The following is a 13,390-nucleotide window of genomic DNA, read 5'->3' on the forward strand; positions in this document are numbered from 1 at the left end:
ATTCAGTCCTGCACAGCGAGGTTTCTGTCTCCTGGTCTTTGCACTGGAATGGCAGGATGGGCTCTGTTGCTTGTGACCATCGTAGCATTAACGTTTGGCTATGTAGCAGAGGGGAGTGTCTCGTATTTTTAAATCTGAGCTTTGTGGTACTGCGGAAGTGAACGTAACTAACAAGCATCGGGCTGTTGTAGTGTCAATCGGTCCGTTAGAGGGGGCTAAGGGAAATACCCACATCAGCAAACCAGGCAAGAAGAGTTAGCACCAATCAGCCAGAGAGGCAATACCGTACGCTGCGGGGTTAACACACCCAGCCATCACACCCGGGTCTCCTGGGTGAAGCAGTTAATTGACGGAACAATTATGCTAATTGGAGCCTGTTTGCACAAGGCAGGAGCGCTCGGCTGAGAAGAAAACCACAAGCAATGAGCTGCTATTCACTTGTATCCCACAATCAGTGGGGAAGAGGGGATATTGAGAGGAAGAGGGAGGTGTGCAGGGTTTCCAGCCGTGGCATCGGACACCGAGACCAGCCAGAGCCTCAGAGCGGCTGGTGTAAAACGGTTGTGACTGACAGCTGATCCGATTTCCGGCTGGCTCTTCCTAAGTCCTGATCGTCTACCAATGACCCAGGCAGGTTCCAGGCGGCTTTGAAACCTCCACCTGGCCTTCCTGCAGACCCTCCATACCACCACCGACTCATGGATGCGACAGTCCTGCGGTCAGATGATCAGGTAACCTGATCCTAACCTCCATCTTGGACCGCTGAACACTTTTCATGGGATGGTGGGGGGAGTGGGATCAAGAACGGATCCCGACCTGTTGGAAATCATATAGACCAATGGTTCCCAAACTTTTAGGCATCATGCCCATTTTTTATTTTTGAGAAACCCTCACGCCCCTCCCAAAAAAATAGCAGCAAAACTTAAGCAAAAAAAAAAAAAATTGCCCTTTGCAGAGCAGGCATTGCTTTTTTAAGGCGGCCATTTTGAAGTCTGCCGGAGACGTTCCATCCTCCCCTGAATTTTTTTTACCAGACGGATTGGGCTCTTTCTTGGAGTGGGGATTGACCGGGGGAGGGGGAAGGGCTGAGTCACCTTGTACCCCCCCCCTGGAATTTCTTTGTGCCCCTCAGTTTGGGAACCGATGATATAGACGGTCGGGCAAGAAAACAAATCAAGGCCTTCGATTTCCTTCTCCTCCACTTCCCCACCCCAAGAGATACTTGAAAACATCCAGAAACCAAAGGACTAGTGAGGAGGAAGGAAGAACTATTTGACCCCCAGCTGGAAAGATACCTGGCCTGTGAAGAAATCAACCTAAACACTATCTAAGAATTATGTTTGCCGCCGGTTTCTTTAGTGACTCAAACTCACGTGCGCATGCTTCGTTTCATTTTACTTAGTCATCCGCTTTGTTCTGTTTGCTACCTCTCACATCCACCTTTTGGCATTACGACATTCATTTCTTATTTATAATATAACCCCGTTTGCATCATTTCAAACGGGGGTACATGTCAAGAACGTATGCATGCCTTTTTCCACTGGCTAAGCAGCAGTTCAGCAGAAAAGGCCCTGGGGATGATAGTGGATGAGAAGCTGGAGATAAGTCAACAGGGCGCTCTTGTAGGCGATAAGGCTAATGGCATTTTGGGGTGCATTAGGAGGAGCATTGCCGTAGATTTAGAGATGTGATTATCCCCTTAATTCGGCTCTGGTGAGGCCACATCTGGAGTATTGCGTCCAGTTCTGGGCCCCGCACTACAGAAAGGATGTGGACGCATTGGAGAGGGTCCAGCGGAGGGCGACCAAAATGATTGGGGGGCTGGAGTGCATGACCTATGAGGAGAGGCTGAGAGATTTGGGTTTGTTCAGTCTGCAGAAGAGAAGAGTGAGGGGGGATTTGAGAGCAACCGTCAACTCCTTGAAGGGGGGTCCAAAAAGGATGGAGAGAGGCTGTTCTCAGTGGTGACGGATGCAGAACAAGGAGCAATGGGCTCAAGTTGTGGTGGGAGAGGTCCAGGTTGGATATTAGGAAAAACGATTTCTCTAGGCAGGTGGGGAAGCGCTGGGATGGGTTCCCTAGGGAGGGGGTGGAATCTCCGTCCCTAGAGGTGTTTAAGTCTCGGCTTGACAGAGCCCTGGCTGGGTTGATTGAGTTGGGATTGGTCCTGCCTTGGGCAGGGGGCTGGACTTGATGACCTTCTGAGGTCTCTTCCAGCTCTAGGATTCTATGATTGAGGGAGGAAGCGAATTTCGTATCATTTGGGGCTTGTCCTCCAAGGGAGGTGGCCAGGTTCTGAGGCGGAGTCCTCCCAGAACAAATCTCTGAATCCTTTTACGGCTCGGTGCGTGGGCCGGAGGATGTTTCAGAACTTGGCAAATAGTCACAGGGTGGCAGAAAAGTCGGGCTCCCAGCACGTCTGGGGGCATCCCAAGATCACAGGCTAGACTCCTTTGGGATGGTTGGCATCCTCTCCACGTCATGAACCCGCGGTCGGGAAAGCCATCACTGGAAAAGCTAGGAAGTGGAGAGGTGTCTGAAATCGTAGCAAAGCTGAGATCATGCACCCAGCCTGGCACTTGATCGTGGGGCAAAAGTCCGCCCCCGCCCAACGGGATGCCAGCCTGTTAGAATCACGCAGACGTTCCCCCTCCACCTTCGCCAGACTAACAATGGGCCGCTCACAGCTGCTTTTCTAGGTTAACAGCCTCCGAGGGGAAGCCGTCTCTCCGGCGAGGACGAGCGCCGCGATCAATCTCTGCCGTCGGCCGACACCGCAAGCTGCTGCCACCCGAGCCTGCCATCAATCTGTTCTCTGCTTCTGGCTCCCGGAGGTCGACTTTCCCCACATCTCTCATCCCAGAGCTCCAGCCCCTTCTCCAACCGTCGCTCAAAATGCTAAGGCCGCTTTTAAGGACGTCAGAAGCAGGCGCTCTATCGAGGCGGGAGATTAAGATGGTTCTAGACCAGTGGTTCCCGTTACAAGCGGTTAAAATGTCTTGGGCCTTCCCCCAACTCCCTGCGGGAGAAAAATAAAGTAAAGAAAAAGAAAAAATAGAGAGAGAGGAAAAAAGAGAAAAGAGAGGGAAACGAGAAAAAAGTGGTGCCCAGAACTGGCCACAAGACTCCAATTGAGGCCTAACCAGTGCAGAGTAGAGCGGAAGAATGACTTCTCGTGTCTTGCTCACCACAAAACTGTAAATGCAGCCCAGAATCACGTTGGCTTTTTTCGCAACAGCGTCACACTGTTGCCTCATATTTAGCTTGTGGTCCGCCCTGACCTCTACATCCCTTTCTGCCGGACTCCTTCCTAGAAAGTTGCTTCCCGTTCTGTGTGTGGAACAGATTGTTCCTTCCTAAGTGGAGCATTTTGCATTTGCCCTTATTCAACTTCATCCTGTTGACCTCCGACTATTTTTGCAGTTCGTCCAGATCAGTTTGAATTATGACCCTCTCCTCCAAAGCACTTGCAGCTTGGGATCACCCGCAAACTTAATGGCTGTTTGTGTCTAGACTGGCAAGTTAGTGTCTAGACTGGCAAGTTTTTCCGCAAAAGCAGGCGCTTTTGTGGAAAAACTTGCCAGCTGTCTACACTGGCCGCTTGAATTTGCGCAAGAACGCTGATGATCTAATGTAAGATTGTCAGCTTTCTTGCGCAAATACTATGCTGCTCTCGCTCAGGAAAAAGCCCTCTTGCACAAATGCTTTTGTCGACAGCTAAAAACTGTTTTGTGCAAAAAAGCCCCGCTGGCGAAAATGGCGATCGGGGCTTTCTTGCGCAAAACCGCGTCTAGATTGGCATGGACGCTTTTCCGCAAAAAGTGCTTTTGCACAAAAGCGTCCGTGCCAATCTAGATGCTCTTTTCCGCAAATGCTTTTAACGGAAAAACTTTTCCGTTAAAAGCATTTGCGGGAAATCATGCCAGTCCAGACGTAGCCAATAAGTGTCCTCTCTGTGCCAGTATCGAAATCATGGCTAAAGAGACTGAACAGAACCGGTCCCGAAACAGACCCCTGCGGAACCTCGCTCGTTATGCCCTTGCTCGTTAAGAACGACTCTCTGGGAACGGTTATCCAGCCAGTTATGCAGCTGCCTTATAGTAGCCCCATCTAAGTTGCATTTGCCTAGTTTATGGACAAGGTTGTGCAAGACCGTATCAAATGCTTTGCGTACCAGCTCGGTTCCCTGAAATCTAAGGCTCTTGTCTTCCACGTGTGCTCCCGCGTGAGTGGCATCTGTGAGAAATACTCTGCGTTTGATAGCAGGGAAATCAGGCCAGCCTCTCTTTATTTTCCCTTTGTTCTGCAGCTGGGGACTCTTGTTCTTTCAAGCCGCGCTTACAAAAGCAACTCAAGCTTCGCCTAGGGGCAGGCAAACCCACCCGCTTCTGAGTCAATGATCGAGGGAAGGAAAGCGCCCCTCTGCTTGACAAACAGAACCGCCGTTCTAGGGCAAAGCCCTCGACGGGAGTTGGATTTCACCTCCAGAGGCTTGGCGGCCGGCCTTGTGCAAACACGGCGTAGATCCACAGCTCTGCCGCTGAATTCATTACCGGACGAAGGCAAACACCTCACCGCCGGCCCGGCTGGGGGGGTCGTGCAAGGGAGCTGCTTCCTTGCTGATTGTGTGCGGCACCCTCCTGCCCTCCGCAAAGGATGGATAATGGAAGTTAAACAGGGCCGGTCGCTGCGGGAGCTGGGTCAAATATCTATTAACCCAGGTCCACAGCAGCTTCCCGCGGCCACCGAAGTATCATTTGCGTGCGAACAGCACGGTGCGGGCTGCTCCAAAGCTCCGAGTGAGGTGGCCGGGCCAGAGGGAACGCAACTTGTGGGACGTGCTCAGAACCAGAACAGCGGGGGCCAAAGCGGAGGAAGATTTGAGCTTTCATAAAATCCCAGGGCAGGCTGAGACCTCAGGAGGCATCGAATCCAACCCCCTGCCCAAAGCTGGACCGATCTCGACTCAATCAGCCCAGCCAGGGCTTGGTCAAGCCGAGACTTAAACGCCTCAAGGGACGGAGATTCCACCCCTCCCTAGGGAACCCATCCCAGCGCTTCCCTGCCCTCGTCAGGAAAGTGTGTCCTAAACTCCAACCTAGACTTCCCCCACTGCAACTTGAAACCGTTGCGCCTCGTTCTGCCATCTGTCACCGCAGAGAACAGCCTCTTGGGAACCTCCCTTCAGGAAGTTGAAGGCTGCTCTCAAATCCCCCCTCACTCTTCTCTTCTGCAGACTAAACAAACCCAACTCCCTCAGCCTCTCCTCGTAGGTCATGTGCTCCAGCCCCCGAATCATTTTGGTCGCCCTCCGCTGGCCCCTCTCCAATGCGTCCACATCCCTTCTGTAGCGAGGGGTCCAGAACTGGGCACAATACTCCAGATGTGGCCTCCCCAAAGGGGAATAAAGAGGAATAATCACTTCTCTGGATCTGCCGGCAATGCTCCTCCTAATGCAGCCAAATATGCCGTTAGCCTTCTTGGCTACAAGGGCACAGTGTTGACTCATCTCCAGCTTCTCAGCCACTGTATCCCTAGGTCCTTTTCTGCCGAATTGCTGCTTAGCCAGTCGATCCCCAGCCTGTAACAATCCTTGGGATTCTTCTCTTCCAAGTGCAGGACTCTGCACTTGTCCTTGTTGAACCTCATCTGATTTCTTTTGGCCCAATCCTCTAATCTGTCTAAGTCGCTTTGAGCCCTCTCCGTGCCCTCCAACGTATCTACCTCTCCCCCTAGCTTCGTGTCATCTGTGAACTTGCTGAGGGTGCAATCCAGCCCCTCATCCAGGTCGTGAGTGAAGATGTTGAACCAAACTGGCCCCAGGGATATTCCTTCCAACGGCTTGCTACAAACGCACACCAACGAAACGCCCTGGCTTCTTTTTAACGCCTCCTCCCGAGAAAGGAACAGCATTTTTATTAAACCAAAGGCAAAACCAAAAAAAGGGATTTTCAGGGTGTCCCAATCCATGGGAACGGGAGGGGGAAAAGGGGCTCTGTCTCGAGCCATTTGAGTTTCGGCCCCGGACACTTCCACGTGGGAGAAGAATCAGCAGGGACCTTTTAAGTAGAAGGGCCCAGGGATGAGGTCGTCTAAAAGTCGGGCTATGGGGTGATTCTCAGGGCCAATTCCAACGTGAGGCTGCCACGGGGCCTGAAACAGAGCATCGGGGTGTCAAGAGACGTTAAAAAAGGCAAGCGACCGGGGCGGGTAAGAGACAGAGCCTTAGTGTTAGCTCGGCGTTGCTACGAGCGGGCGGGGCACCGGGGGCTAGTGTTTAAGGAAGAACTCAAGACCGGCCAGACCAAAGGTCCATCCAGCGCAGCGCCGAGGAGGCCGACAGCAATTTGGAGCTGGTCCAATCAGGTCGACTTCCTTGGGCTTCACGAGCTCAGGGTTGACCACAAATAAAAGAGGCAGTAGGATCGGCGTGGATTTAGGTGCTTCACTGCCCTGGAAATCAAGGGACGCCAGGAACCCAAATCTTTTCCATCTCTCCTCCTCGAGAAGCCGCTCTGGACCACTCGCCCTGATCTCTCCTTTTTGGGGCTGTCCGAGCCGCTTAAGACCTCATCGTGCTCTTAGGTGAGGCTACCGCCCTGAGTTGCAGCACGGCATCAGACGGGTTTGCACATCACCGGGAGGGGCTCCCGGTTCTCCGCCCCTCCAAAATCAGGCGGCCGGACTGTGAGAAGGTCGCACCCAGCTTTCCCTGTCCCTCGAACTGCTGAAAGTGCCACGTGATTCGGGCCTTCCCCAGAGCACGGTTTGCCGGCTCCCAGGAGAGCACAGGACAGGCCCGACCAGACATCAATGCTGCTGACGACAAGAGCGGTGACGGGGGGCGGGGGGAACGCAGCTCTGCGCTGAAAACGGCAGAAGAGAGGAAAACCAACAAGGGGAGGAGGGGACATGAAACTAGAGAACATCATGATAAAGTCCACGGCCCAAGTTGTCTGCAGCTCAACAGCACCGGGTCCCGGACGGCAGCCCGCCAGCAGGCAGAGGGATCCGCTCCTGGCTGCCTCGCCACCTGCAGGTGCCTTCTAGCCCGGCCTTGCAGGAGGTGGTCCTGGCTGGTGGGTGGTGGGTTTGCTGGGACATCTCCTAGAGCTCCTCGAAGAAGGCCACACGGGACTTGGTGCTTTGCAAGGTGAGCTGCAAGAGAGAGGAAAGAGAGAGAGAGGCTGAAGAAAGAACGAGACCAGCTTCCTGCTCACCCAAATAAGGGGGCCTTCAGCCATGCTCAGGACAAGAATTTCCTCCCCCCACCCGTGTTCCCGTCCACACTGGGGAGATGTCAGTGGCGGGAGAGGCCTGGCAACCAACGGGCCTCTGGCCCAGAACCTGGGGGGCAAATATGAACAAACGGGTTTGAGGGTGCAGATCCCACGGCGAGGAGGACACAGCTGAGGGAAGATGCTTGGAGACCATCACCCAACTGCCCCGCGTGGAGTCCTAGATGGCGCTAGGAGGGGAAGGGACCAGGAAAAGACCCCAGATAGAAAGGACCACCCCTCCCTCGCCTTGAGTCTTCTCACCAAGAGACATATTACCCTCTGAAATACGTGATCGATGGATGCTAGGACAGATGACCCGCACAGACCAATCAAATGTTTGCGGCCTTCCCCATTCCTCCCCCACGCACTCCTCGGAGAGCAGCGTGGGAAAACGGGCCGTCTGACCGGGTGCCGAAAACACCTCCGAGCTCCTGAGCATCTGGCCAGCTGCGTCTGCAGGAGATGCTCCCGAGGAACGCACCTGCTAACGGGCCTGGGTGTGAGGCCTACTCCCAGAGGGGAGAGGCTCTCGGTCAATCATAGATGAGATTTACACCGGTGGCTCTTCTCAGCTGGGCGAGGGAACGGGAGTCATAGATTCCCAGAGCTGGAAGAGACCTTAGGAGGTCATCAAGTCACCCAATTAAAGTCCTAATCTTCACAACATCCTCTGGCGAGGAGTTCCACAGGTTGTCAGTGCACTGAATGAAGAAAAACGTCCTTTGGCTTGTTTCAAACCTGCTGCCTGGGCAATTCATTGGGTGACCCCCTCGTTCTTGTGTTATGGGAACAAGTCAGTAACTTATTCACTTTTTCCACGCCTGCCATGATTTTCTAGACCTCTGTCCTACTCTCCCCTTCGTCTCCTCTTTTCTAAGCTGAAGAGGCCCCGTCTTTTTCATCTCTCTTCAGTTGTGGAGCGAGAGTGAGCAGCCAGGGAAGGAGAGGGGCAGGAATTCCCGATCACTCAGCCCGGAGAGCATCCGGGAGGTAGGATTCCTTCTAGCCAAGATGGGAGGGAGGTGGAGCCCTTGGAGAAACATCTCAGAAGCGGACTCCATCAATGAGACCTTCTCTCTCCCACCCTCTTGGGAGGCCAGCTCCTGGCTTGCACCCTCCTCACCGCATCATCGACTCAGGCCCAGAATCACCCCAGGCCACCCTGCTTTGGAGAGGAACCGTAGCTGCACGACCAGCCTCAGTTTCCCCAAAGAGGAGAGATTTCTGCCCTCACCCTTTCAGCCCCTGGCCTGCTGGCTGGGCCACTGCTCCTTGCAAGAGGCCCGTGTGAGGTGGCTTTGCCCCTGCCCGGTTCCTGGGAGCCCAGCCGCAGACCTGGCTGGACTCTGGGGCAGGAGCTCTCTGGGTTCTCGCAGGGAAGAGGAGGAGCCGGGGGCCGAGCCGGGAGCAGGCCAGCACGGCTGGGAAGGGGGCTGGCTCCGGTGCCAAGCGGCCATCTACAAGCAGACTTTCAGGAAAGGTATTTCAGCTCCACGCCCTTGGCTGCCACCATCTGGTGCTACCCCAGTTGGGGACTCTCCCACTTGGGTGGGAAAAGGAGGTGCTGGCTCCCTGGCTCCTGTCCCCATGTCCGGTGCCACCCACCCTGGCTCGGGGACCCTCACCAGACCCACCTGCACCAAGGGGAAGTCAGTGAATGGGGTGGACCATCGCAGCTGTCGCAGGGTGTCCCTAGACCCCAGTGCTCCGTGGCGGGGGGCCAGAAACAGCTGATGTGCCTACAGTGGAAGGACTGGTCTTTGGCCGAGACACGGCTCTTAGCCGCACCGTGTGATACGGCTTAAAAGCCGCCCTGCCCCTTCGCCACACGTTTGCCTTTGTGCCTTCCTCAGTCGGCTCCCGTTCCGGCCAGAGAGCCCGGGCGGCCGCGAGAGTTTTTTTCCCCACCTGCGTGCGGAATAAATATTGTCACATGCGCCAAGGCAGGTGCAGATGGGCACCGCCACTGGAAACACCGGCTGCTGGCCGCGGGCGGCATCTGAATCTCTCCTGGGCGGAGGACGGAGAATGAAAAGGCCTGCCGGTTCACCGAGGTCTCCTCTTCCCTTCGGGCAAAGAATTCTTGTCCCAGTTCCCTGGCAGTGTTTCCCGCCGGGTTCAGAGAGAGATTCGGACTTATTTCGATTCAGCTCCGCCCTGGGGCTAATGCCTTGCAATATCCGGGGAGTTTTCCACCATTCCCTCCCCGCTGGGCGTAAGGAAGCCCAAACACAATCCCTCTCTTGGCACCGGTCTCAGTGCAAGAGAGCCGGCGGGGGACAGACGCAAGGAGAAAGATGGAATCGCGTTCTGTTCTCGCACGGCTGTTTGGCCCGTCGGTCTCTTCGCTTTTCCGGAGCAGCTCGGCACGGCTCTCCCCCGCTGAACACACAAGGACACGGAGGCACGGAGCAAGGAGGGGGCTCGCTCCTGATCCCCAACGTCCTGGCTCCTGCCGATTGCGGCGTAACGACCGTCGAGCGGGCCACGTCACGTCTACAGTTTGCCTCACCGTAGCAGGTCTGGCTAGCGGGGCACAGCTCTGACAGCCCTGGGGCTAACCCACATCTCCTACCCGGCTGCCCTCTCCCCTCTGATGCGAATCGGTTGCGTGAGAGGCGCCGAAAGAATTTCTCCTTGCTCTCGGTTTTCTGGCGTGTCTGAAGTTCGGCCCCTCGACGGGACACTGCAAAGAGCGAGCGACGAGACGCATCATCGCTCTTCTGTGCTGAAACTGATTGGCACCCGGGAACTGCCCCCCCTCCGATTCCGGGAACCCCCTGACTTCACTCCAATTGGGAAGCCAATCTGGTCAAAGCAGAGGGCTGTTGGATCCTTCCAGCCAGCGACTGGGACCAGAACAGCTGTCGCTGTTTTGACATGATTCCTTCTGTAAGCCTGGCACCCTATCACTTCCCCTCCGTACCTGCTGTCTGGCACAAGTGGCTCAGCACCTCCCATCCGGAAAGCCGGGCACTGGATCAGCCACCAGCTCTGCCGGCCGCCCTCCCCGACCCCCCTGGCGAGGTGGGAAGAGGTAAGGCGCAACACGAGACAGGGCGGGCCCCGGAGCGGGAGTACAAGCAAATTACATTTTCGTCAGTGCAGAGAGAAAATTGATTTACAAGGGCCGCGTGATGGCAAATCTCCTTCGTGCAGGAAGGAGGCGGGGGACGCGCCATCAAAGACAATTCGGAGGGAGGGAGGCAATTAAGCCGCGAGAGCTAAGCTGCATGAAGAGGAGGAAAAAGGAAAAAGGAACGTGGAGATTCATTCCCTGTGTCTTGATGCCGGGGCGGTGCAGGGCACCAACAAAAATCGCCCGATCTGTGCTCGGATTTTCAAGCAGACAAGGAGGCCCTCGCCTCCAAACCCGTTTGACGGCAACTAACCCCGTCTCTTCCTGCGCAGTGCTTCTGCCGGCGTGAGATTCACCACATCCGGCGATGCTCCCTGACGCCCTGGGGCCAAAGGTTTTCCTCCTCCACGCTCGGGCGAAGGAGGCGTGGAAAGAAAACAGAGGAAAGGCCACGTCCAGGAAACGCCTCCCAAACGCTGGCCAAATGTCACCCCCGGTTTTCACTGGTTGCATTTCAGTCGGGGGTGAACAGGAAAAAAAAAACCAGTCGGTCAGTTTCCTTTACGTTGCTGGTCAGTTTCCTTTACGTTGCTGGTCAGTTTCCTTTACGTTGCTGGTCAGTTTCCTTTACGTTGCTGGTCAGTTTCCTTTACGCTGCTGGTCAGTTTCCTTTACGCTGCTGGTCAGTTTCCTTTACGCTGCTGGTCAGTTTCCTTTACGTTGCTGGTCAGTTTCGTTTTTCCAGCTCAGAGGAGGTCTAGAGAGGCAGCTCTCGATTGGGGTCCGCTGTGGCCGTGGGGAGGAGACAATGGGGCCCTACAACTGCAGCCCCAGGGCCCCCCACAAGGCTGAAGTCAACAGATAAGGCTGAAGCCCTGATCCCCAGCGCCCCACACGGGGCTGAACCCGGGAGGTGTAGAACAGGGGAACGTCAACCTAGCCAGAAGGAATCGCGTAAGAACATCAGAACGGCCAGGCCAAAGGTCTGTCTAGCCCAGGGTCCTGTCTGCCGACAGTGGGCAACGCCACATGCCCTAGAGGGAGGGACTCATCATGTGATCCTTCTCCTGTCACCCATTTCCAGACAAACAGAGGCTAGGGACACCCTCCATAGTCACGGATGGATCTGTCCTCCGTGAATGTATCTAGCTCTTTCAAAATCCTAGTCTTCACCACATCCTCCAGCAAGGAGTTCCACAGGTTGACTCTTTTCCTTTCCCTCTCCTCCGAGGGCCATGGGATCTCCAAGCTGCACCTGAGGAGCCCATTAGAGACGGCGCCTGGACATACCTTGCTTCAATCATGGCAAGGCAGCGGCATGAAAAGATATTCCAACGCCCATGTGCATAACTACCAAATCACCGACCACTATTGTTCCAGGGACAGATCGCGCCTAGCTCTCAGCCTGGGTACTTCAGAGGGAGTCGTTGCACTAGGTGGAGAAATCCAGGGAAGAGAAAAGCAAACGAGGGCGAGGGGAAAACCAACCCCTCAACCAATTCTTTGACGTCCAGGGCTTCGCTCACCGAACAGGTCACAAACCTCGGCTTGAGTCGAAGCGGGGAGGAGAGAAAACGCCGCGCGTTTAGTCATCGACGCTGTTCTAAGCAGCACATCCGCTGGAAGCGGAGCCATCCAAGCCAAATCGGCAGCCGAGAGACCAAGCAGCATGGGAAGGGAATAGGATCCAGATGAGGTAGCTGTGCCGAGCTCATAAAAAGGGATTCGCATGTTAACCGCCTAATTAAACACAAAACGTTTAGCAGGTCCCCAATACCCGAGAGATCACAAAGACAACATTTGCCAGGAATCAAGTTTAATTACAGGAGGGGCTCCTTCCAGACCCAGCGTTTCTTACAGCTGACGGATTTTTTTTTTGCTTCCCAGAGTCGTTCGTGCTGGAGTTATGCCCATCACGAGAGTCGGCTCAAATTAAAAGATCCGTAAAAATAACGATCAATTAAGAAATGGCCCAACAGGCTCCAAGTGTGCTTCTCGCTGAACCCTTCACCCAAACCTCCCAGTGACGTGATAAATCTGGACTGAACATTTACAGCTCCAAGACATCTAGACGGCTCCAGGCACTCGCAGACCCTGGTGTGAACCCGCATCGCGTCACCCCGGCAGGATCCAAAGACCGCCTGCGACGCTCGGGGCCGGCTGCGGTTCTCCGGGGCCGGCTGATCGGGACATACCCGCCGTGGGGACCGTAAAGAGAGACACCACCTCTGAAGCCGTTCAGGGTCTACACAAAGGCGCACACGTCAGTAAACGGCACCCAGGCGAGCACAGACCGAGGCTTTGGAGAAACCCGTTTCGTAGACAACCAGCATGGTGGTTCTTGAGTATATTGGGGGAGAAGGGGATAAGGCAAAGCAAGAGGGACGCAAGGTGAGAAAGAGATCAAAATCGGAAAGATCGTAGAGCCAGGCTCAGCTGCAGAGACCACCGCCTGCTCCTGCTGACCACACTGGAGTTGTGCGCTGTTTACAGAGCCGAATCAGGCCCGGAGAGATTAGGAAAATCAAGATTCATTGGCTCGTTTAGGCTCCTAATCTGGCCCCCGTGGCGTTCATCCTGCGAAACGCCGGCTGAGACAGAGGCACTAAAAGCCTCCCCATTCCCGGAGTCGGTGAAAACCGGACAGGGCAACACCTGTGCCCCCAAGAGGCAGGGGACGCCAGAACTGAAACGGTCTTTAACATTTCCAGGGTTCTGCAGGACAGCAGGCAAGGAGCGAGGGGAAACCCACCCCTCAACAAATTCTTTGACGTCCGGGGCCTCGCTCACCGAACAGGTCACAAAACTCGGCTTGAGTCGAAGCGAGGGGGAGAGAAAACGCCGCACGTTTAGTCATCGACACCGTTCTAAGCAGCACACCCGCCGGACGCGGAGCCATCCGAGCCAACTCGGCAGCCGAGACACCGACTCCGGGTACCTACGCGTCTCCCCGACGGGGTGAGTCTCCCAGGGGTGTCTGGTGGAGGCTTCCAAACACCAGCTGGCTTTCGTTGTTTCCTCGCAGTCGAGA

At 55.2% G+C, this 13,390-nt stretch overlaps 1 protein-coding gene across 6 annotated transcripts in view; it reads right to left on the minus strand.

Moving 5' to 3' along the window:
* Positions 1–1,378: 1,378 nt before the first annotated feature.
* Positions 1,379–13,390, minus strand: part of NF2 (NF2, moesin-ezrin-radixin like (MERLIN) tumor suppressor) — a 49,667-nt gene continuing 37,655 nt past the window's right edge. For all 6 annotated transcript variants that reach the window (XM_075916999.2, XM_075916993.2, XM_075916996.2 and 3 more), the window contains one exon: positions 1,379–7,158. In XM_075916999.2, the coding sequence (XP_075773114.2) occupies positions 7,108–7,158 (51 nt within the window). In that variant the 3' untranslated portion in view covers positions 1,379–7,107. The remainder of the gene's footprint in view (positions 7,159–13,390) is intronic.

The sequence above is a fragment of the Pelodiscus sinensis genome, chromosome Z (assembly GCF_052426305.1).
Source record: "Pelodiscus sinensis isolate ZL-2025 chromosome Z, ASM5242630v1, whole genome shotgun sequence".
Lineage (NCBI taxonomy): Eukaryota > Metazoa > Chordata > Testudines > Trionychidae > Pelodiscus > Pelodiscus sinensis.